This window comes from Canis aureus, chromosome 3 (assembly GCF_053574225.1).
Source record: "Canis aureus isolate CA01 chromosome 3, VMU_Caureus_v.1.0, whole genome shotgun sequence".
Classification (NCBI taxonomy): Eukaryota; Metazoa; Chordata; class Mammalia; order Carnivora; family Canidae; genus Canis; species Canis aureus.
The window spans coordinates 32,316,597-32,334,973 of record NC_135613.1 but is presented as its reverse complement, the minus strand read 5'-3'; the positions used below and the strand labels follow the sequence as shown (position 1 = coordinate 32,334,973).

At 62.9% G+C, this 18,377-nt stretch overlaps 2 protein-coding genes across 17 annotated transcripts; both read left to right on the top strand.

Annotated features, from left to right (window-relative positions):
• The first annotated feature begins 1,560 nt into the window (after window positions 1-1,560).
• MIB2 (MIB E3 ubiquitin protein ligase 2) lies at window positions 1,561-14,590 on the top strand. 13 transcript variants are annotated; one of them, XM_077891616.1, is made up of 22 exons: window positions 2,092-2,378; window positions 2,797-2,904; window positions 3,467-3,620; window positions 4,126-4,220; window positions 7,964-8,233; window positions 8,305-8,476; window positions 9,426-9,532; window positions 9,617-9,811; window positions 9,975-10,117; window positions 10,225-10,332; window positions 11,265-11,369; window positions 11,451-11,613; window positions 11,695-11,828; window positions 11,931-12,079; window positions 12,165-12,321; window positions 12,413-12,573; window positions 12,673-12,799; window positions 12,874-13,107; window positions 13,554-13,732; window positions 13,803-13,990; window positions 14,083-14,148; window positions 14,229-14,590. In XM_077891616.1, the coding sequence occupies exons 5-22, from the start codon at window positions 7,987-7,989 to the stop codon at window positions 14,465-14,467; spliced, it is 2,874 nt and encodes a 957-aa protein (XP_077747742.1). In that variant the 5' UTR covers window positions 2,092-2,378; window positions 2,797-2,904; window positions 3,467-3,620; window positions 4,126-4,220; window positions 7,964-7,986; the 3' UTR covers window positions 14,468-14,590. The 13 variants fall into 13 exon arrangements, with proteins under 13 accessions (XP_077747745.1, XP_077747743.1, XP_077747742.1 ...); XM_077891615.1 differs by lacking the exon at window positions 2,092-2,378 and adding an exon at window positions 2,436-2,454; XM_077891617.1 differs by lacking the exons at window positions 2,092-2,378; window positions 2,797-2,904 and adding an exon at window positions 1,562-1,804.
• A 132-nt stretch (window positions 14,591-14,722) lies between these two features.
• On the top strand, window positions 14,723-18,334 carry MMP23B (matrix metallopeptidase 23B). 4 transcript variants are annotated; one of them, XM_077891642.1, is made up of 8 exons: window positions 14,723-16,175; window positions 16,505-16,644; window positions 16,726-16,865; window positions 16,999-17,097; window positions 17,468-17,632; window positions 17,706-17,816; window positions 17,907-18,033; window positions 18,114-18,334. In XM_077891642.1, the coding sequence occupies exons 1-8, from the start codon at window positions 16,017-16,019 to the stop codon at window positions 18,286-18,288; spliced, it is 1,116 nt and encodes a 371-aa protein (XP_077747768.1). In that variant the 5' UTR covers window positions 14,723-16,016; the 3' UTR covers window positions 18,289-18,334. The 4 variants fall into 4 exon arrangements, with proteins under 4 accessions (XP_077747768.1, XP_077747767.1, XP_077747771.1 ...); XM_077891641.1 differs by having other exon boundaries at window positions 16,930-17,097; XM_077891645.1 differs by lacking the exon at window positions 17,468-17,632.
• The last annotated feature ends 43 nt before the right edge of the window (window positions 18,335-18,377 follow it).

Here is an 18,377-nt window from a genome sequence, read left to right as displayed (position 1 = left end):
TCTCTCAAATAAATAAATCTTAGAAAAAAACACAGGAAAACAAGAGGGGAATTTTTAGGTTCCCCAACTGAAGGAAGAAAGAGAGCCTCCAGGATGAAGAGAAATGTGTACACAGAACAAAGTGAGGCTCACATCAAAGCATATTGGTGTGATACTTCTGAGCACCAAGGAGAAAGGAAAGATCCTAAAAGCTTTCAGGGAGAATGCGCAGAGAAGAAACCATCGACCAGGACTCAGAATAGGTTTGTACTTTTCAATAGCATCCCTGGAGGAGGGAAGCAAACAGTACTATGTGAGACATTCTGAAGGTAAAGCGTTTCCCAACTAGAATTCTACTGTCTGCGGAGCAGTCTATCAGAGATGAGCACAGAACATACTCTAGACACTGACCCTTTCCAGGAAGCTAGTGGAAGGGAGAGTAAACTGAAGGGAGATGCATGGGTTCCAGGCAGGGTGACCGCAGAGCAAGGCCAGAGGGGCCTGCCCATGGTGTGGGGACGGGGACGGGGACTGGGACAAGGCGGACAGGATCATCGGTAGGCCTGTGCAAAAACATCAGAGCGTCTGGAAAAACCAAATATGGCTTAGCAAAGATGTAGGCATGAGAACAACAGGTACGTGTGAAGCGGACAGAGGAGGACAGAGTCAGGCAGAGGTGACAATGGGCCACCACTGGGGCGGCGGCACTGCGGGCCTGCGGGCTCAGGCCTCAGGTCTCAGAGGGTCCACAACTCAGGCCTCAGGTCTCACTGGGCCCACAGCTCAGGCCTCAGGTGGCCCAAGCGTGTCCACCGGGAACCCCAAGGCAGTGGCCTCTGTTCAGATCCGGAAGGCTTCGGCCGGCGGACCGTACAAGGGCCGAAAGGACGTGCCGCTGGGGGCGACGGCAAGACTGCTGCTCTTCATCGCGAGGCTTCAATTCTGCCGGAACCAAAGCCGCACACTGGTGTCACTGATTTTCAGAGACTCTGGGTCGAGGACGCCTCTGCAGGCCGCTGCCTCCGTCTCCACGGCAACGGGCCGCGTCTCCTCGCCCGGTCTCTCCAAGCCGCGGTACGTAATGCCGGCGCGACCGTGACGCACTTCCGGGGAGGGCCCCGCCCCCCTCCCTGCGAGGGGGCGTGACCGCAAGTTCAGCGTACGGGCGGCGCTGACCTCGGCTCCCGGCGGCTTGGCCCACTTTCTTTGCCCGGCCCGTACAAGCCCGGTTCTCGGTGGCCTCCGGGGCACTAGGGCCCCGGCGCCCAACCCGACGAGGAGCCCAGTTCCTTCCTGTCCAGGCTGCTCAGCTCCGCGCCTCCCCGGACCCTTGGCGTGCTGAAGGGTCCACCGAGGCAGCCGCCGGCTTTTGACGACGGCTGTCACACGCTGTCCTACGTGAACGCGCTCTCCGTTCGCGTGTGCCACGGAGGCGAGCCCGGACCTTTCCCGTCGCTGTCCGGGCAGGGGCCGGGACTTCCTCCGTCACGCCCCGCCCCCTGAGGCCGCGTGCGTCACCGCCTCCGCGGGGCCTCCTGGGAGTCGTGGTTCGGACCCGCCCCCCGGCTCTGGCCCTGGCGGGCTGCAAACTACAACTCCCGGCAGGCCGCGCGGCGGCCGCAGGAGCCCCGAGCTCGGGGTCCTCGGTTGCCTCAGGCGGTGGTCTCTGCGCGGCAGAACGGCCTGGCTGGCGGGGGCCGGCAGCGGAGGGGTCGCAGGCAGGCTGCTACACACGCCAAGGCCGCTCAGCAGGCCACTAGCAGATAGACTCAGCGCTTCTCGAGCCCCGAACCCCGGGCCGAGCGGGCGGGACGCAAACTTCCGGGCAAGTGGAGGGGTCGACGGGGGCACTAGGGTCTGGCCGCGACCGGGGCCCCGGGCGCTTCCTGAGGCAGGGGGGGGATGGGGTGGCAGGAGGCGGGGCGGCCCTGGCCTGGCGGGGCGGGGTCACGCTGGGGGTGCGCGCCCGCCTTGCCCAGTCCGGCCCGGCCCTCCTACGCTGTCCCTGGCGAGTCTTGGTCGGGGCGCAGTGCCAGGCCCTGACGTCCGCAGCGCCCGGGCCACCAGCCCTCCGGCTCCAGTCCCGGCGGCAGGTGGTGCTCGGGCGCTGCGGCCCCTGCGCGCCCCACACTCGCTGCTGCAGCAGGCGCGAGGCCGCCAGAGCCAGAGGATCCCTGCAAGGCAGGGGGCAGGCGCCCCGGAGCGGCGCTGGCCGCGTTGGTGTTGGCATGGAAATGGGCATGTAGACGGCGGGCAGCGCGGGAGCGGACGGGTCGGCCCTGCCCGCCGCGGTCCTGTAGGACGTGCTAACTGTGCGTCTTGGCATCTCCCAGGCGCCATAGGGCAGGATGGCCCAGGGCTCGCGCTGAAGCTCAGCAAGGCTGCAGGCCAGTCCCCAGGTCTCCAGGCATCAGGGCTGCAGTCCAGTACTGTCAGGGGGTGCGGGGGGGAGGGCGCGACTGGATGGCCAGACAGGTGAGCTCTTGACAGGCTTGCGGTGTGATAGTTTGGATTTGGCTGTTGCATACTTTGGATACTGTTTGATGTCATGTCAGAGGAGTTTTGGTTGTTTTGAGTGTGTGTGTGGGGTGGAGGGTGTGTGTGCGATAGATAATTCTGCTTGTCAGTCCTCTGCGTTCAGAAGTGATTGAAGAAATGAGGAAAGGTGCCAAACAGTTCTTCCTGGTAGGCACCTGTGGGGCTGGGGATGAGGCAGGCAAATGGAAGTCCAGGCAAACCCGGTCCTTCCTGGCAGGTCCCCTCCTGGCCTGTTGCTCCAGGTGCAACAAGTATCTGAATGCCTTGCTCCCGCTTTAGGTGCCCCTATGACACCCCGGTCTGCATGGTGCCTGAGGGGACAAGATTCGGGGAACCCCTTGAGATCCGGGTGATGACAGCCCTGCACTTACTTTAGGCCTTCGGAAGGCAGGTGTCTTCGTGTTGGGCCTCGTTGGGTTTCCTAGGCTGTCTCAGGGCTTCACCCCAGTCCCTCATGGGCCAGACTCCCCTGCACCCCCACCCAGGATGTCCACCTTGGTCTTAGCCAGAGCTGCTACATGACAGGAGCCTGTGATTCACCAAGTTTGGCCAGTCGACTGTGCCCCTCATGGTGTTGATTCAAACAGCATCATCAGGCACAGCCCGAGGCACAGGGAAAGGGGTGGCTGCTGCCTGTTGCATGTCGTGTCAGTGTCATGTAACTGTATTCTATTGAATAAAGGCAATTTGCCAACTTCCTAGCTAAGTGGGATTTAATCCTTATGGCTTTTAAAAGTTCTTCCAATAAAATATTCACAAATAGGGAAAATCTCGTATTTCTACACTGTCCTAAGGTATGTTTTGGAAATCCTTCTGCCTCCAAGAGCTGGCAGTTCCTTGAGATAAGAAAAACTATTACCCAACAGAACAGACCCAGATGTCCGCCTGTTTGGTTGAGGTGGTAAATACCAGAAGTGTAAAACTGCCTTTTAAAAACCATTTTCTCCAGACTTGCTTGCTGGCTGCCTGTTTGGTTTGCTGTGTTCTGTGTCGGCATGGCTGCTAGTTTCCAACAGGAAATCTTGGTGGCTGTCAAATTTGTGACCCGAGAAGTAGCCGCTAAATGTCTGGAATGCTGACACGAGACTGGTTTGTGTGCTAAGGTAAGTTATAGTCTTGCTAACGTGTATCTGTCCCTTGAGTCCTCACACTCTGACTGTCTTGAGTCTTTTTGCTTTTTTGAGAGTTTGAGAGAGAGTGAGCTGTTGCTTGCTCACGCACCAGTGGGGTTGAGGGCAGGGGGGGAGGGGCAGAGGACGAGGGAGAGAGAATCTTTTTTTTTTTTTTTTTTTTTTTGGAGAGAGAATCTTAATCAGACTCCGTGGTAAGCGGACCCATAAGCTGATGGGGCTTATCTCATGAGCCTGAGATCACGACCTGAGCTAAAACCAAGATTTGGGTGCTTAACTGACTGTGTCACCCAGGCGCCCTGCTTCAGAGTGGTTTTAAACATCTGTAGTGACTGCCTCTACAGGGATTTGGGTGCTAGGCAGGGCTACAGCCTATAAGCTCTGTGGACAATGTCAGAGGACAGCATTTCTGGTAAAAGAAGAAAAATAACTCTTTGGGTGAATTTCCCACTGAAACGGGTGCTTTTCTTCTCTCTAGCCTCTCTGGGTTTGGTTGCTGCCTCCTGACTGCTGACCCTGGTCCATTTCCCACTTGCCACCTCCTCCCTGCACAGCCCGGTGGGACCTTCTGAAGTAAAGTAGTGGGTCCTAATACCAGGAGGGGTGGGCACCTGATGTCACATGGGGCATGCTCAGCGTGTGCTGGGCCCTGGGGACATCAGTGATGGAGCCCAGGCAAAGTGAAAGTGGTAGGTGTAAAGGAATGATGGAGAGACCTGGAAAGCTACCTGGCCCACGTCACGAGGGTGCTAGGATACTGTGCTGAGATGTTTCTGAGGCCCAGGAACTGAGTGCCCTGTGCCCATAGTGACATGTAGGAAGGGACAATGGGGTTGTTGGAGGTTCAGGGTCAGGCCTGAACCAAGGTGCCACCATGCTGGATGGAGATGCCAAAGCAGAGGGCAGACCTCATGACTGGTGGGGATCAGGTGCTGGAGGGGAGACAAGGGGATCCCAGGGCTAAAGGCTGTGGGTGTCTCCAGAGCAGGCTGCTCCTCTGTCCTCCACCATCTTCCTCAGGGGGTGCTGGTCTGGGTACCCAAGGTGAGGGGCCGGAGGAAGCCCACGGCTCAGCGGGTCCCATCTGACTGTGTCCCACGCAGGTTTCTGGGTTCCTGTGAGGAACAGCCCTGGGAAGGCTGGCAGTTCCCCTGCTAGGCATGGGGTTCAACTGATTGTGTGTGAATGCAGTGGAGGCTGGCCAGAAGCACCTCTTGCTACAGGCTGGACTGTACTGCTGCCCCACGTGGCACTGTCGTGGGCTAAAGCCCAGTCCTGGCTTCTCACAGAAACTTCTGGGCACTCTTCTACCCCGCACCTCATTTTTTGCCCATTGCCATAGAGCCAGCCAGGCGTGGGCTACAACTCATTCTCCTTGGTTTGTCCCCTATGTCTTGTTGGAAATGATCATGCAGTGTAAGGGCAGTGGGCAGGCAGGTGTGGCCGGCTGGGCAGGTTGAGGGCATGCCATCCTGGCCCTAGAATGGCTCATGCCACTTGGGTCCTTACCTGCTCTGAGTCCTTTATTTCTGTGTGGAGCCTGTTTTGGGGCTCTGCAGATGGGCTTCTCCTGCCATCAGGGATCTTTAGTTGGCCTGTCTGCCCACACTTGTCTAGGTTTGTGGTTGCCTGGGATGAGATGCATGCTAGCTGAGTGTCGCTCAGCAAGAGCATCTGGGGAGAGCAAGGAGTAGCCCAGTGTGACCTGCCCAGTGCTGCTATTTCTGGTGGGTTCTTGGCATGGAAGAGGATCGGCAGAGGAAGGCAGGGTAGGGGGTCGGACCTGTGCATTAAGGGGCATGCCACCACGCTGCCAGCAGGCCACCAGCTCAGGCTGTGCTGCTCTGTCCAAGTCAGACATCTGTAGCAGCTGCTAATGGGCAGGCACCAGGCAGGTGGCTGAGGCCACACGTGGAGGGCCCGCTGTACCTCCTTGCCCAGGTGCAGCCCACAGGATGCCTCCCCTCATCTGCAGCTTGCTGGCATTTAAGAGTCACAGGCATTCTCGGGGGGGGGGGGGGGCGTCCATACTGTGGCTGACCTGGGCTTGGCTGTGCTCTGTGGAAGAGAGAAGTTTTTGGTAACGGAGCCTGCAGCGGTCTCAGGCCCAGGTGCCGTGCCTTAGCAAGGGCCAGAGACCAGAAGGGAAGGGGGCTGAGAAGCAGCAGTACGGGGAGGCCAAGTGGCCCAAGAGGTGAGGCTCTCGAGGTGAACAAGCAATGAGGAGTTTCTTTGAGGAAAGGCTCATAATTAGTCCATGGGTTGGAAAGGTTTGTCCTAAGACATCCACCTGCTTCTGTGAAAGCCCCAGAGGTCCTGCCTGCACAAGGTGAAGCAGCAGCTGCCATAGGGAACCCGTCCAGGAGGGAGGAGAATGTGCAGACGTTGGAGCTGGCTAGGTGGTTCATACCCCTGAGAATATGAGGCGGTCATTGACTCAAACACCAGGCTGGGCATGGACTGAGGCCCAGCCCCATGGGCAGTGCCCCTTCCCTGCCTATCCTGTGCTGGACATGGGTCTTGGCGTGGACCTGGGCAGACGGTGGATGTCAGAGGGCCCGTGGGGCTCGGCCCCTGCTCCTGGCAAAACCTGGCCACTGCCCCTCCTCACTGCTCACCTGTGGCCTCAGCTGGCTGGCAGTGTTTCCTGAGGGAGCCGGGCCTGTGATATGGTGAATGTCAGATTTGGGGGTGGGGCAGGACCCAGGACCCTGGGGAGGGGCCTAAGTAGAGGCATGATATGGTTTTCCTCCATATTGCTGGCCAGTGTCCTGTGGCCAGGCGGGGCCACTGGGCACTCATGGGAGCTGGAAGGAGCCTGTCTGCTCTTTAGCTCCTTTTCCAGCCTCAGGGCCCTGCTGGCAACACTGCAGACCACGTCCAGAAATGGCGTGCTGATTGCTCGCTTACTATCGGGGAGTCTCTGGGTCCTCTCTGAGTCCTGTTGACTTTCTCTCTTAACAGTTACTCAAATCTATTTGTGTCATTAATTTAAAAAACTTTGTTGAAGAAACACATCTAACACAGGTCCCAGGTCATAAGGGATCCAGATTTGCGAAGTGAATAGGCACGTAGTTAGCACCCAGGTCAAGACATAGCGTGTCCCTGGGTCCCAGAGCCCCTGGGGCTGCCTCCAGCAGGTTCCCTGCCGCCATCACCCTGAGTTTGCTTGCCCTGTTTGTGTACTTTCCATAAATGGATTCAGATAGCAGGCACCTGGTGGCTTTCCTTGCACATCTGCGGAGCTGGCACGTGCATCGCGTGGTGGGTTTGTGCTCCCAGGGAGTATGTCACATCTCATGACCAGTTCACCTGGAAGGGCATGGGATCAGAGCTGCTCTGTACATAGCCGCCACTGCCCTCTGGTACAAATCCGGAGTGGGTGGGCCACAATTCTCCAGGGAAGACCCCGGAAGTGGGGCCCTGAGTGACCCCAGGCACTGTCCACTGCCCTAGGGCAGCGTTCCACTCGGAGGCAGTGGCCTGGTGGCCGGAACCTGTGTTTATTAGTCTTTGGGCAGATGCCCCTTTACTCTTGGGTCACCTGCTTTGTGTCCATCTGAGTTCCCCATATGATCTAGAGACAAGCCCTTTGTGGTGCCTGCACACACTGGTTCCTGACGTCAGCGCAGTGTCACTTACCAACTGGCTGCGTGAGAGAGAGTCTGGGTTTTTGTGAAGGCTTTATTTATTTGACAGCACAAGTTGGGGGAGAGGGAGAAGCAGACTCCTTGCTGAACAGAGAACCTGATGTGGGGCTCCATCCCAGGACCCTGGGATTGTTAGCTGAGGGCAGATGCTTAACCGACTGAGCGCCCCCTGGGTGTCCCAAATCCATTAATTTTAGAACAAATGTGTACTGATGGCCGACCACCCAGAACTGGATCTCTGAGCACAGGCGGCCACTCTTTGGGTATTTGCCAAGTCTTGTTCCCTGGGGGTCCACGGGCCTCTCTCTAGGACTGCCCCTGGACCTCTGCCTGTGTTCACCACAGCATCTCATAGTGGCTGGAGGGGCCTTTCCAAAGAAGGGTCCTACCTTTCCTCCAGGACAGGTGCCATGTTGCATCTCTGCAGCTTGTGTCCCCTGCTGCTGGCCAGTAGCCAGGTGCACCTCCTTTGGGCTGTAGCACACATGCTTATCACGCTTCTCTCTGCCTCAGGGCATTTGCACATGCCCTCATGCCCCTCCCTGCCTAGCTCTCCAAGACGTGTCCCCACCTCCTCCTTCCCCCGTCTCCCTGGCAGCCCTCCCAGAACTGGTGAGAGCCTGTGTGGCCTTCTCCATGTGGCCTGAGGGTACCGTCTGCCTGCAGGTCCCGGAGCAGTCCTGCCCACCATGGACCCAGACCCCCAGGCAGGTGTGCAGGTGGGCATGCGTGTGGTACGCGGCGTGGACTGGAAGTGGGGCCAGCAGGATGGCGGTGAGGGCGGCGTGGGCACAGTGGTGGAGCTCGGCCGCCATGGTAGCCCCTCGACCCCCGACCGCACGGTAGTTGTGCAGTGGGACCACGGCACCCGCACCAACTACCGCGCTGGCTACCAGGGTGCCCACGACCTGCTGCTCTATGACAACGCCCAGATCGGTGTGTGCGGCTGTGGTGGTGGGGGGGAGGGGCTGAAGGGTCCACACTCGCTGACCCCGCCCTGCCCCCAGGCGTCCGCCACCCCAACATCATCTGCGACTGCTGCAAGAAGCACGGCCTGCGAGGCATGCGCTGGAAGTGCCGCGTCTGCTTCGACTACGACCTGTGCACGCAGTGCTACATGCACAACAAGCATGACCTCACCCACGCCTTCGAGCGCTACGAGACAGCCCACTCCCGCCCGTGAGTTCTGCCCGCTGCCCCTGTGGCCGTGCGCTGCTCTGGAGGGCTCGAGGCTTTGGTGGCACCGCCTCCCAGCTTGCCCGTGCCCCAGGTTTGGGACAAGCAAGCATGCGCCTGAGCAGGCCTTGGCCTCCTGGAGTGGTGGGGGTGGGGAGGCATTCCCCTCCGGGCTGTGGCTGGAGCCCTTTCTGAGCTGCTTCCTGGAGGAGCGGCCAAGGTCCCGGTCACCACAGAGGCCTGGCGGTCGCCACCGACCCCCACCCCCTGTGGAAGGGTAACCCAAACCAACCATCGGAGCAGGTCTGCAGGGGTGGGTGCTGTGCGCAGGGTCTTGTCCTGGCAGTGGCCCTGTAGGGGTGGAGGAGGAGGGAGCGCTGAGCGGACCTGTGTGTGGCTGTGTGGCCAGTGTCCGCCATGGGAGCCCTGGGCACCCCGTGCTGGGAACTGACCCAGAGGCACAGCTGGGGAGACGCTGTTGGCCTGCAGGGGGCCTCCTTCGCTGAGGGTGGGCAGTGGATGAAGCTGGGAGGTGTCCCCGGGGCTGGGGTGGCTGTCTAGATGCCCCGAGACCCCACCTACAAGGTCTCACACGTGGCAGGGAGTGGTGCATGCTCGGTGCCAGCCACCTGCTGCCCAGAGTGGGAGCAGGGGTCGGCGGTCTGTGGCCACCTCTGGGGGAGTCCGTGTTACTGGTTCTTCTGATTCTTTGTGCCGAGCCGTACCCTGAGAGCCAGGCTATGCACTGAGCTCTGGGGACAACCCTGACAGCAGGTGGCTCATTAGGAGGCACCAGGTGTGGAGGAACAGCACGAGGCCATGCTGCAAGTGGCCTAGGGGAGGACAATAACCTGCCATGCCAGCCATCCTGGGGCAACAACTGGGTGGGCCATAGGGCTCGCACTACCGCCCTGCTTGTCGCATGGTCCAGTGCCCACTCGCTTTCTTGCAGGGTCACGCTGAGTCCCCGCCAGGGCCTCCCGAGGATCCCATTGAGGGGCATCTTCCAGGGGGCGAAGGTGGTGCGGGGCCCTGACTGGGAGTGGGGTTCGCAGGATGGTGAGTGAGGGTCTGGGCTGCCGGTGGCCGTGGCTAAGCTTCCTGGCACAGGCTGAGCCTGCAACAGGGCCCTTGTCTCCCCAGGAGGGGAAGGGAAGCTGGGCCGAGTGGTGGACATCCGTGGCTGGGATGTGGAGACGGGCCGGAGTGTGGCCAGTGTGACGTGGGCTGATGGCACCACCAATGTGTACCGTGTGGGTCACAAGGGCAAGGTGGACCTCAAGTGTGTGAACGAGGCAGCTGGTGGCTTCTACTACAAGGAGCACCTCCCGAAGCTTGGTAGGGGTCCCAGGGATGGCACCCTGCCTGCCCAGCTACCCTTCTGCCCTTGCTGTGTCCTGGGGCAGTGCTGGGTGGGGGCTGACCTGTGACATGGCCGGGGGTGGGGGATGCTGCCGAGGTGGGATGCCACTGAGGAGGGGGGCCTGTCGCCCACCCCCAGGTAAGCCAGCAGAGCTGCAGCGCAGGGTGAGTGCCGACAGCCAGCCTTTCCAGCACGGGGACAAGGTTAAGTGTCTGCTGGACACAGACATCCTGAGGGAGATGCAGGAAGGCCACGGCGGGTGGAACCCCAGGATGGCGGAGGTGAGCCGCCCCACCTGCTGAGCCCCCTGTGCCCTTCCTGTCCCTGTGTCCTCTGGACCCCCAGCCCTCCCGCTCCACCCAGCCACAGCCTCCGTGACCCGCCACAGTTTATCGGACAGACGGGCACCGTGCACCGCATCACGGACCGTGGGGATGTGCGTGTGCAGTTCGGCCGTGAGACCCGCTGGACCTTCCACCCTGGGGCTCTCACCAAGGTGCATGGGGGGCTGGGCTGAGCCCCAACTGTTCGCTTCTGCACCCCGTCTGTGTACCTGCTCGGCTCTGGGAATGCCCTTTTCCAGCCCTGAAGGAAGAGGGGAGGGCTTCATGGGGTCTAGAGGGGCTGAGTTGCACAGGGAGGGGACTCAGTCATGAGAGTGTGGTGCTGGGGGAGGCGGGGGCTGGCAGCCCAGGCCCTGGCCTTTCTCCTCCTGGCCTGAGGGACCCACTGCAACATTAGAGGTGGGAGGTGACTTTCTAAAATGTCCTGGTGGGTGTGGTGTGGGGAGCACGTGGGACTGGTGGGGAGGCCCTTGAGGAAGAGGGTGAACACTTAACCAGGCAGTGGGCACAGGGCTGGGTATAGTGAGTGCTGCTGGGGAGCAGGGTGGTTTGGTTGGGGGCCCTGGCTGAGGGCTTATACCCCTCTCGCTGGCTCTGGACCTGGAGTCCTGGCCTGGGGGTTGCGGGATGTCAGAAGTCAGACAGGGGAGGGCACAGGTGTGGAGAAGTGGCCAGGAAAGGCTTGGGGATGGGGGAGGAATGGTTCCTGACCCTGCCTCCCACGGCTCTTGTGCCAGGGCCCCACCCCCACCCCCTGGGCTGGTCCAGACTAGTTTTGGCCATGCCGTCTGCTCCTCTGTCAGTGTGTAGGGACAGGCCTGCCTTGGCCTTCACCCATGTCAGCTTTGGTCTGGTCTGGATGCCACTGCCCAGTTCTATGGCTGTCACTCCCATGGCTCTGGGGCTGGCTACCCAGGGCTGCCCTGGTCACTTGTGGTCCTCATCCAGCTCTCAGATGGGGGCTGGGGTCAGGTTCACGCCTGTCAGTCCTTTGGAGCTCCGTGGAGGTGCCTTCCCACCCCATGGCCTTGGGCAGCCACACATGCTTGGGGGTGCCCCTCATGTGCCCCTCTCTCTCACTCAGCACAATGCCTTCTGGGTGGGCGATGTGGTACGGGTCATCGATGACCTTGACACAGTGAAGCGGCTGCAGGCTGGGCATGGCGAGTGGACAGATGACATGGCCCCCGTGAGTACTGTTGATCCCACCCCCACCCCACCTCTCACCTGGTGGGAGATCTGCCCATGACCCTCCTCTCTCCCCACCTAGGCCCTGGGCCGCATTGGGAAGGTGGTGAAAGTTTTCAGAGACGGTAACCTGCGTGTGGCAGTCGGTGGTCAGCTGTGGACCTTCAGCCCCTCCTGCCTGGTGGCCTACCGGCCTGAGGAGGATGCCAACCTGGATGTGGCCGAACGTGCCAGGGAGAACAAAAGTGGGTGTGCCCACCTTGGGTGGCCGGCAGGAGGCAGGGCTGCCTTTGGCCTCCACTTAACTGAAGCCCTGCCCCACCCAGGCTTCCTGAGTGTTGCTCTGGAGAAGCTTCGAGCCCAGAAGAGTGACCTGGAGCACCCAGGGAGACTGGTGGTGGAGGTGGCCTTGGGCAGTATGGCTGGGGCTCTGGACCAGCTGAGGCGGCACCCAGAGCAGGCAAGGCCCTGACACTCGCCCTACCTGCCATCCTCCCTTCCACTGGCCTGCCCCAAGGATGGGCTGGAGGGCTGGGGACTGACCTGCTGGCTCTCCTGGTAGGTGGACACCAAGAACCAGGGCAGGACCGCTCTGCAGGTGGCTGCCTACCTAGGCCAGGTGGAGCTGGTGCGGCTGCTGCTGCAGGCACGAGCGGGCATGGACCTGGCAGATGATGAGGGCAATACGGCGCTGCACTATGCAGCCTTGGGGTGAGGCCCTGGCAGGGACACGGTGGGGGCTGGGGTGCAGGTCCAGCCAGTAGGCACAGGACCCTCCTGCTTCCTCTTCTGTCAGGAACCAGCCTGAGGCTGCCCGGTTGCTCCTGAGCTCCGGGTGTGGGGCCAATGCTCTTAACAGCACCCGGAGCGCAGCACTGCATGTGGCTGTGCAGAGGGGCTTCCTGGAGGTGGTGAAGGTCCTCTGTGAACGTGGCTGTGACGTCAACCTGCCTGTAAGTGCGGAGTCCTTTGGCTGTACCCCTGGGCCCAACGATACAGTGGCATTTACCTTCCTGCTGGGTGACTGTTGACCACTGCCGGCAGGATGCACACGCGGACACACCTCTGCACTGTGCCATCTCGGCGGGCGCCGGCGCCAGCGGCATCGTGGAGGTCCTCACTGAGGTGCCAGGTGTTGATGTCACGGCCACTAACAGCCAGGGCTTCACCCTGCTGCATCACGCATCCCTCAAGGGCCACACGCTGTGAGTGTGGGGTGGGTGCAGCTGGTGGCCAAGCTCCCGTGGTGCTGCTGGGACACTGAGGCCATTCCGGACCCCAGACACGTCTCCCTGCTCCCACAGAGCTGTCAGGAGGATTCTAGCTCGGGCACGACAGCTGGTGGACGCCAAGAAGGAGGATGGCTTCACAGCCTTACACCTGGCTGCCCTCAACAACCACCGGGAAGTGGCCCAGATTCTCATCCGAGAGGTGTGGACCAGCACAGGGCCTCGGGGGCCAGGGCTGACCTGGGGTCCCTGGGCTGAGCCTTTACCTCTTCTCAGGGCCGCTGTGATGTGAACGTTCGCAACCGTAAGCTCCAGTCCCCCCTGCACCTGGCCGTGCAGCAGGCTCATGTGGGGCTGGTGCCGCTGCTGGTGGACGCGGGCTGCAGTGTCAACGCCGAGGATGAGGAAGGGGACACAGCCTTGCACGTGGCCCTGCAGCGTCATCAGCTGCTGCCCCTGGCAGCAGATGGGGCCGGGGGGGACCCAGGGCCCTTGCAGCTGCTGTCCAGGGTGAGGAAGTGTGGATCTGGGTACTGAAGAGGTGGGCCAGAGAGCCTGGCTGCAGGCCAGAAATGGGGCCTGAGGGACTGGCCACCTCCACTGTGGGTGTCTGACCAGGGAGCCAGGCCTTCTTGGGGGTGGGTGAGTCCAGGGGACTGCGGTTTGCTAAAGATGTTTTCTGTGACCTCAGTCACCGCAGAGTGGCCCAGGTTCCCTGAGAAGATGTGCTCCTGGCCGTCTTGGGAAGAGGGGATAGGGCACACACAGCAGGGCAGGGTGGGGTCCATCAGAACTCTGCCCCTACCCCGGAGTTCCCTGGCTGGGCGCTTGGCCCGGCCACCTGCCTCCCTCCTGTTCCAGCAGCCTCACACCGAAGCCCCAGGGGCCGGGTGCTGGGAGAGGCTCCTGCATGCCCAGGGCCTGCCTTCACCGGCCTGCCTGTGTCTGCCGTCCAGCTCCAGGCCTCAGGCCTCCCGGGCAGCGGGGAGCTGACGGTGGGAGCGGCGGTCGCATGCTTCCTGGCGCTGGAGGGCGCCGACGTGAGCTACGCCAACCACCGCGGCCGCAGCCCGCTGGACCTGGCCGCCGAGGGCCGTGTACTCAAGGCCCTGCAGGGCTGTGCGCAGCGCTTCCGGTGAGCCCGGCGGGGTGGGGGGCGGGCCCCGGTGCCCCGGGCCCGTTCAAGCCCCCTCCTCCAACCGCAGGGAGAGGCACGCGGGCGGCAGCGGGGGTGCGGCCCCGGGCCCGAGGCTGGTGCTTGGCACCCCCAACACCGTGACGAACCTGCACGTGGCTGCGCCGTCGGGGCCCGAGGCCGCCGAGTGCCTGGTGTGCTCGGAGCTGGCGCTGCTGGTGCTGTTCTCGCCGTGCCAGCACCGCACTGTGTGCGAGGGTGAGTGCGGGGGGCCGGGGGGCATGTCCCCGGTCCCCTTGGGCCCGCCCAACCGGGCTCCGGCTTCCTCTCCCCTCCCCCGCCCCCCGCAGAGTGCGCTCGCAGGATGAAGAAGTGCATCAGATGCCAGGTGGTCATCGGCAAGAAGCTGCGACCAGGTGGGTGGCTCAGCCCCGCCCGCTTCTGTGCGCACGTCCCGCCCCCGCCGCCCCGCCCCTGACCCCGATCCCCCCGGCAGACGGCACAGAGGTGGCCAGCGCGACCCCCGCGTCCGGCCCGCCGCGGCAGCTGGTGGAGGAGCTGCAGAGTCGCTACCGGCAGATGGAGGAGCGCATCACCTGCCCCATCTGCATCGACAGCCACATCCGCCTCGTGTTCCAGTGCGGCCACGGCGCGTGCGCACCCTGCGGCGCCGCGCTCAGCGCCTGCCCCATCTGCCGCCAGCCCATCCGCGACCGCATCCAGATCTTCGTGTAGCCCGTGCCCCCCCCCCCGCCCCCCGCACTCCCGGCCGCGCCCCGCCACGTTCCGGAGCCACGTCCCGCCGTCGCCTTCGCAAGCCCCCACCACGTGTTTTATAAAAAGATTCTCGGACTTTTACGTCTGTTGCCTGCCTGGGGCGGGGTGGGGGCGGGTGGCGCAGGTCCGCTGCTGCCCTGGCTCTGCGCTCTGGACCGGCCCCCGCGTCCAGCGGTGTCCAGCGTCCACCGTCCTGGCCTGGGTTCGTGGAAGGACGGCGCCCAGGAGCGTGATGTCCCCCGGAAGCCAAGGCTTGGCCATTACCCCAGTGTCTGGCGGGGGCGGGGGGGCGGTGTGTGTCTCCCTCCGACCCCTGCCCCTTCCTCCTCCCCTGGGCAGGCTGTGCAGTCGCCTCTGACCCGGGTCCCTGCTTGGCAGGGAGTTGGGGGAGGTGTTAGTTTTCGGCCTGAGACCCCTAGGGTCTTGGGACCATGGAGCGTGGGAGGCAGACACAGGGCAGGAGGACCTCCCGTGGGGGCAAATATTTAGCCTTGGAGAGCGGGGCGCAGCTCTCGCCTGGGCTCTGGCTGGCAGGGCGCTTTCCAAGAACCACCCGGAATGCTCCCCCAGAGCCTCAGGGCTGTCGGCCAGCAACTTGGCACTGACCCCGCTGGCCCGCTGTGCTGCTGTCACTGGGCGCCAGGCCTGGATGGAGAATGGGGACAGCCAAGCCCCCCAGCTGGTCTGGCCCTCTGCCTCTCCCTCTGCTCCCTGTCCCTCTGGCCAGGCGTCCCCAATCCCAGGTCCCCCAGCCCCGAGGGGCCCACACCAATAACCCTTTGAGGCTGGAGGCTTCCGGCCTCAGGACGCTGTTTCCTCGCCTTCCCATCCGGCTGTTCCAGACCTTGGCCCCAGCCAGGGGAACAGTTCTTGGCTCCCACAGCCGCCGCACTCCATGAGCTTCCCCACTAGCTCCCATGGGGTCTCTTCCCGCCAGCTCCCGCATCTGGGTCCTCCCTGGCACCATCCCCATGCCGCCTGCCCCCTCCCCCGCGTCTCGCCCCGACCTCTTCCCTGCCCAGTGCCCAGTACTCCACTCTCCTCATCCCCACCCCTCTCAGAGACCTGGTCAGGCAGCTCCAAGGGCAGGGGACAGGTCCCAAGTTGGCTAGAATGCAGGCTCCACTCCCAGGTCTCATTCAGGAGTAGGGGGACTGGGGGACACCCCATCCAGGAAAAGAGCTCTCTCAGGACCCCAACTGACTACCCTTCCCTGGGCCTGAGCCTCTGGCATCTGTCCCTTTCCTTGCTGCTGGGCCCTCCTCGTCCCCCCCTCCCCAAGTGACCCCGCCCAGCAGGCCCTGCCCAGGCTGCTGCCACCGACCCACAGGCCCCGGGTCCGCACTCCAGGCAGGCGGCGGGGCTGTCCTGACGGCGGGGACGGCCAGCTGGTTCCCTTCAGGGGCGCGCCTCCCCCAGCACCCACCCCTGTAACCGGAGCCGACTGCAGCGCCTCCCCGCCCAGCCCCAGTGGGCTCTAGGCCCCGACAGCGAGTCCGCAGGCGCCATGGGCCTCGGGGCCTGCGTGTCCTCAGCAGCGTCGGGGGCCCAAGCCCAGGCTCGCTGGCTGGGAGCTGTGCTGGGCGCCCTGTGCCTGTTGCCGGTGCTCCTGCTGCTGGCGCGGCCCGGGGGCCCTGCAGCCCGGCTGGGGGCCAGCGCAGCGCAGGTGAGAGCAGCGGGGATGGGCAGAGGGGCCAGCGGCCTGAGGGTCCAGGAGCCTGCGTGTCCCTGGTTGGGGGGAGGGAAGGGGGAGGGGGAAGCCGGCATCAGGCCTCCGGCTCCACCCACTCGGACCCCGCCTGTGGTCAGTCACCTTCCCCCCCACCCAGGCTGTAAAGTAACACCGTTGCCGGGTGAAAAACCTGAAAATGCAGAGACCAAAAAAGGTCCCTGAACCACGCACCCCGCCCCATTTTCTTTAGTTCTTTCTCTGAGTGTTTTCAGATGTGGGGATGATCCCTACTTCCTCCCCAAGAGTACTCGCTTTCCTTGAAGGGAGACCTCGCCGCACCCTACCCTGTGGGTGTCTTCGCCACCCCAGGACCCAGTCCCCTGCCCCTCCAGGCACCCCGCAGACGCCGCTACACGCTGACCCCAGCCAGGCTGCGCTGGGACCACTTCAACCTCACCTACAGGTGTGACCGGGGGCCCAGATGGTGGGGCTGAGGGAACTTGCCCAGCCTGGCCGCCACCCCTGACCTTGACCCCCATCCCAGGATCCTCTCCTTCCCACGGAACCTGCTGAGCCCCAGTGAGACCCGGCGGGGCCTGGCCACTGCCTTTCGCATGTGGAGTGACGTGTCCCCCTTCAGCTTCCGAGAGGTGGCCCCTGAGCAGCCCAGCGACCTGCGCATAGGTGGGCGCCGTGCCCCCGCCCCCACCTGGCCCTGTGGCCCCCTCTCAGCCCTGTGCTCCCCCAGGCTTCTACCCGGTCAACCATACGGACTGCCTGGTCTCCGCGCTGCACCACTGCTTCGATGGCCCAACAGGCGAGCTGGCTCACGCCTTCTTTCCCCCGCACGGCGGCATCCACTTTGATGACAGCGAATACTGGGTCCTGGGTCCCACACGCTACAGCTGGAAGAAAGGTGATGGCCTGGCCTCCTGTGGGGCCCTCTGCACCTCGGTGGGCAGAGCAGGAGGGCTTTGGGGGTGGTGGCTGCGATTTGGGGTTGAGGAGGCAGGAAGAAGAGGCTGGGAGGAGGCCATAGGCCTGGGTTCCAGGAGCCCCGAACCACCCCCCACCCCCGCCCCCTGCTGCTGGAGAGGGAGCTGGAGTTACATTCCTGGGGGCCGAGCTCACTGCCTCTGCTGGCCTGGAACATTCTTATCTTCCCATGGCTGTGCTGAGAGAGGCTCTGTGGCCACACTGCAGATGTGGCCATGGCAAGTGAGGCTGGTGGGCAAAGCTGGGAGAGCTGGGCCAGGGTTCGAGGGCCTGACCCACGGGACCTGCAGGCGTTTGGCTCACTGACCTGGTGCACGTGGCAGCCCATGAGATTGGCCATGCGCTGGGCCTGATGCACTCACAGCATGGCCGGGCGCTCATGCACCTTAATGCCACTCTGCGTGGCTGGAAGACCCTGTCGCAGGATGAACTGTGGGGGCTGCACCGACTCTATGGTGAGTGCTGTGGGCAGGTGGGCAGGCCGGCGGGCTGGCAGGCCGGCCCTAAGGCCATGTTGCCCTCCTGCAGGCTGCCTAGACCGGCTGTTCGTGTGCACATCCTGGGCTCGGAGGGGATTTTGTGACACCCGCCGGAGGCTCATGAAGAGGCTCTGCCCCAGCAGCTGTGACTTCTGCTATGGTGAGGCTGGGTCCCAATTCCTGGCTTGGGTCTGGTCAGAGGCAGGGCACTATGTGGCCCCTCTGACCCCTCTTCCCCCACACCGAATAGAGTTCCCCTTCCCCACGGTGGCCGCCACTGCACCACCACCCAGGACCAAGACCAGGCTGGTGCCTGAGGGCCGGAATGTGACCTTCCGATGTGGCCAGAAGATCCTTCACAAGAAAGGCAAAGTGTAGTGAGTGGCCCTGCCCCATGACCCCGAGGGGGGGCAGTGGGGGCTCAGGACCCTGGCCAGCCCTCCTACCCTCCTCGCAGCTGGTACAAGGACCAGGAACCCCTGGAGTTCTCCTACCCTGGCTACCTGGCGCTGGGCGAAGCACATCTGAGCATCATTGCCAACGCCATCAACGAGGGCACGTACACGTGTGTGGTGCGCCGGCGGCAGCGTGTGCTCAGCACCTACTCCTGGCGAGTCCGAGTGCGGGGCTGAGTGTCCTGCCAGGCTGAGGCTGCTGATAAAGCACTTATTCTCTGAAGTCTGCGCAACCTTTCTTGGAAGGGATGGGGATCAGCTTTGGG

Excerpts from the sequence above, each read along its gene's own strand:
- MMP23B (XM_077891641.1), top strand. The coding sequence starts at position 16,017 with ATGGGCCTCGGGGCCTGCGTGTCCTCAGCAGCGTCGGGGGCCCAAGCC. Across the intron at positions 16,176-16,504 it reads TGGGGGCCAGCGCAGCGCAG|GGAGACCTCGCCGCACCCTA; the intron begins GTGAGAGCAGCG and ends CTTTCCTTGAAG. Across the intron at positions 18,034-18,113 it reads CACAAGAAAGGCAAAGTGTA|CTGGTACAAGGACCAGGAAC; the intron begins GTGAGTGGCCCT and ends CCCTCCTCGCAG.
- MIB2 (XM_077891612.1), top strand. The coding sequence starts at position 6,123 with ATGGGCAGTGCCCCTTCCCTGCCTATCCTGTGCTGGACATGGGTCTTG. Across the intron at positions 9,533-9,616 it reads GGAGTGGGGTTCGCAGGATG|GAGGGGAAGGGAAGCTGGGC; the intron begins GTGAGTGAGGGT and ends TTGTCTCCCCAG. Across the intron at positions 11,614-11,694 it reads ACGTGCCAGGGAGAACAAAA|GCTTCCTGAGTGTTGCTCTG; the intron begins GTGGGTGTGCCC and ends TGCCCCACCCAG.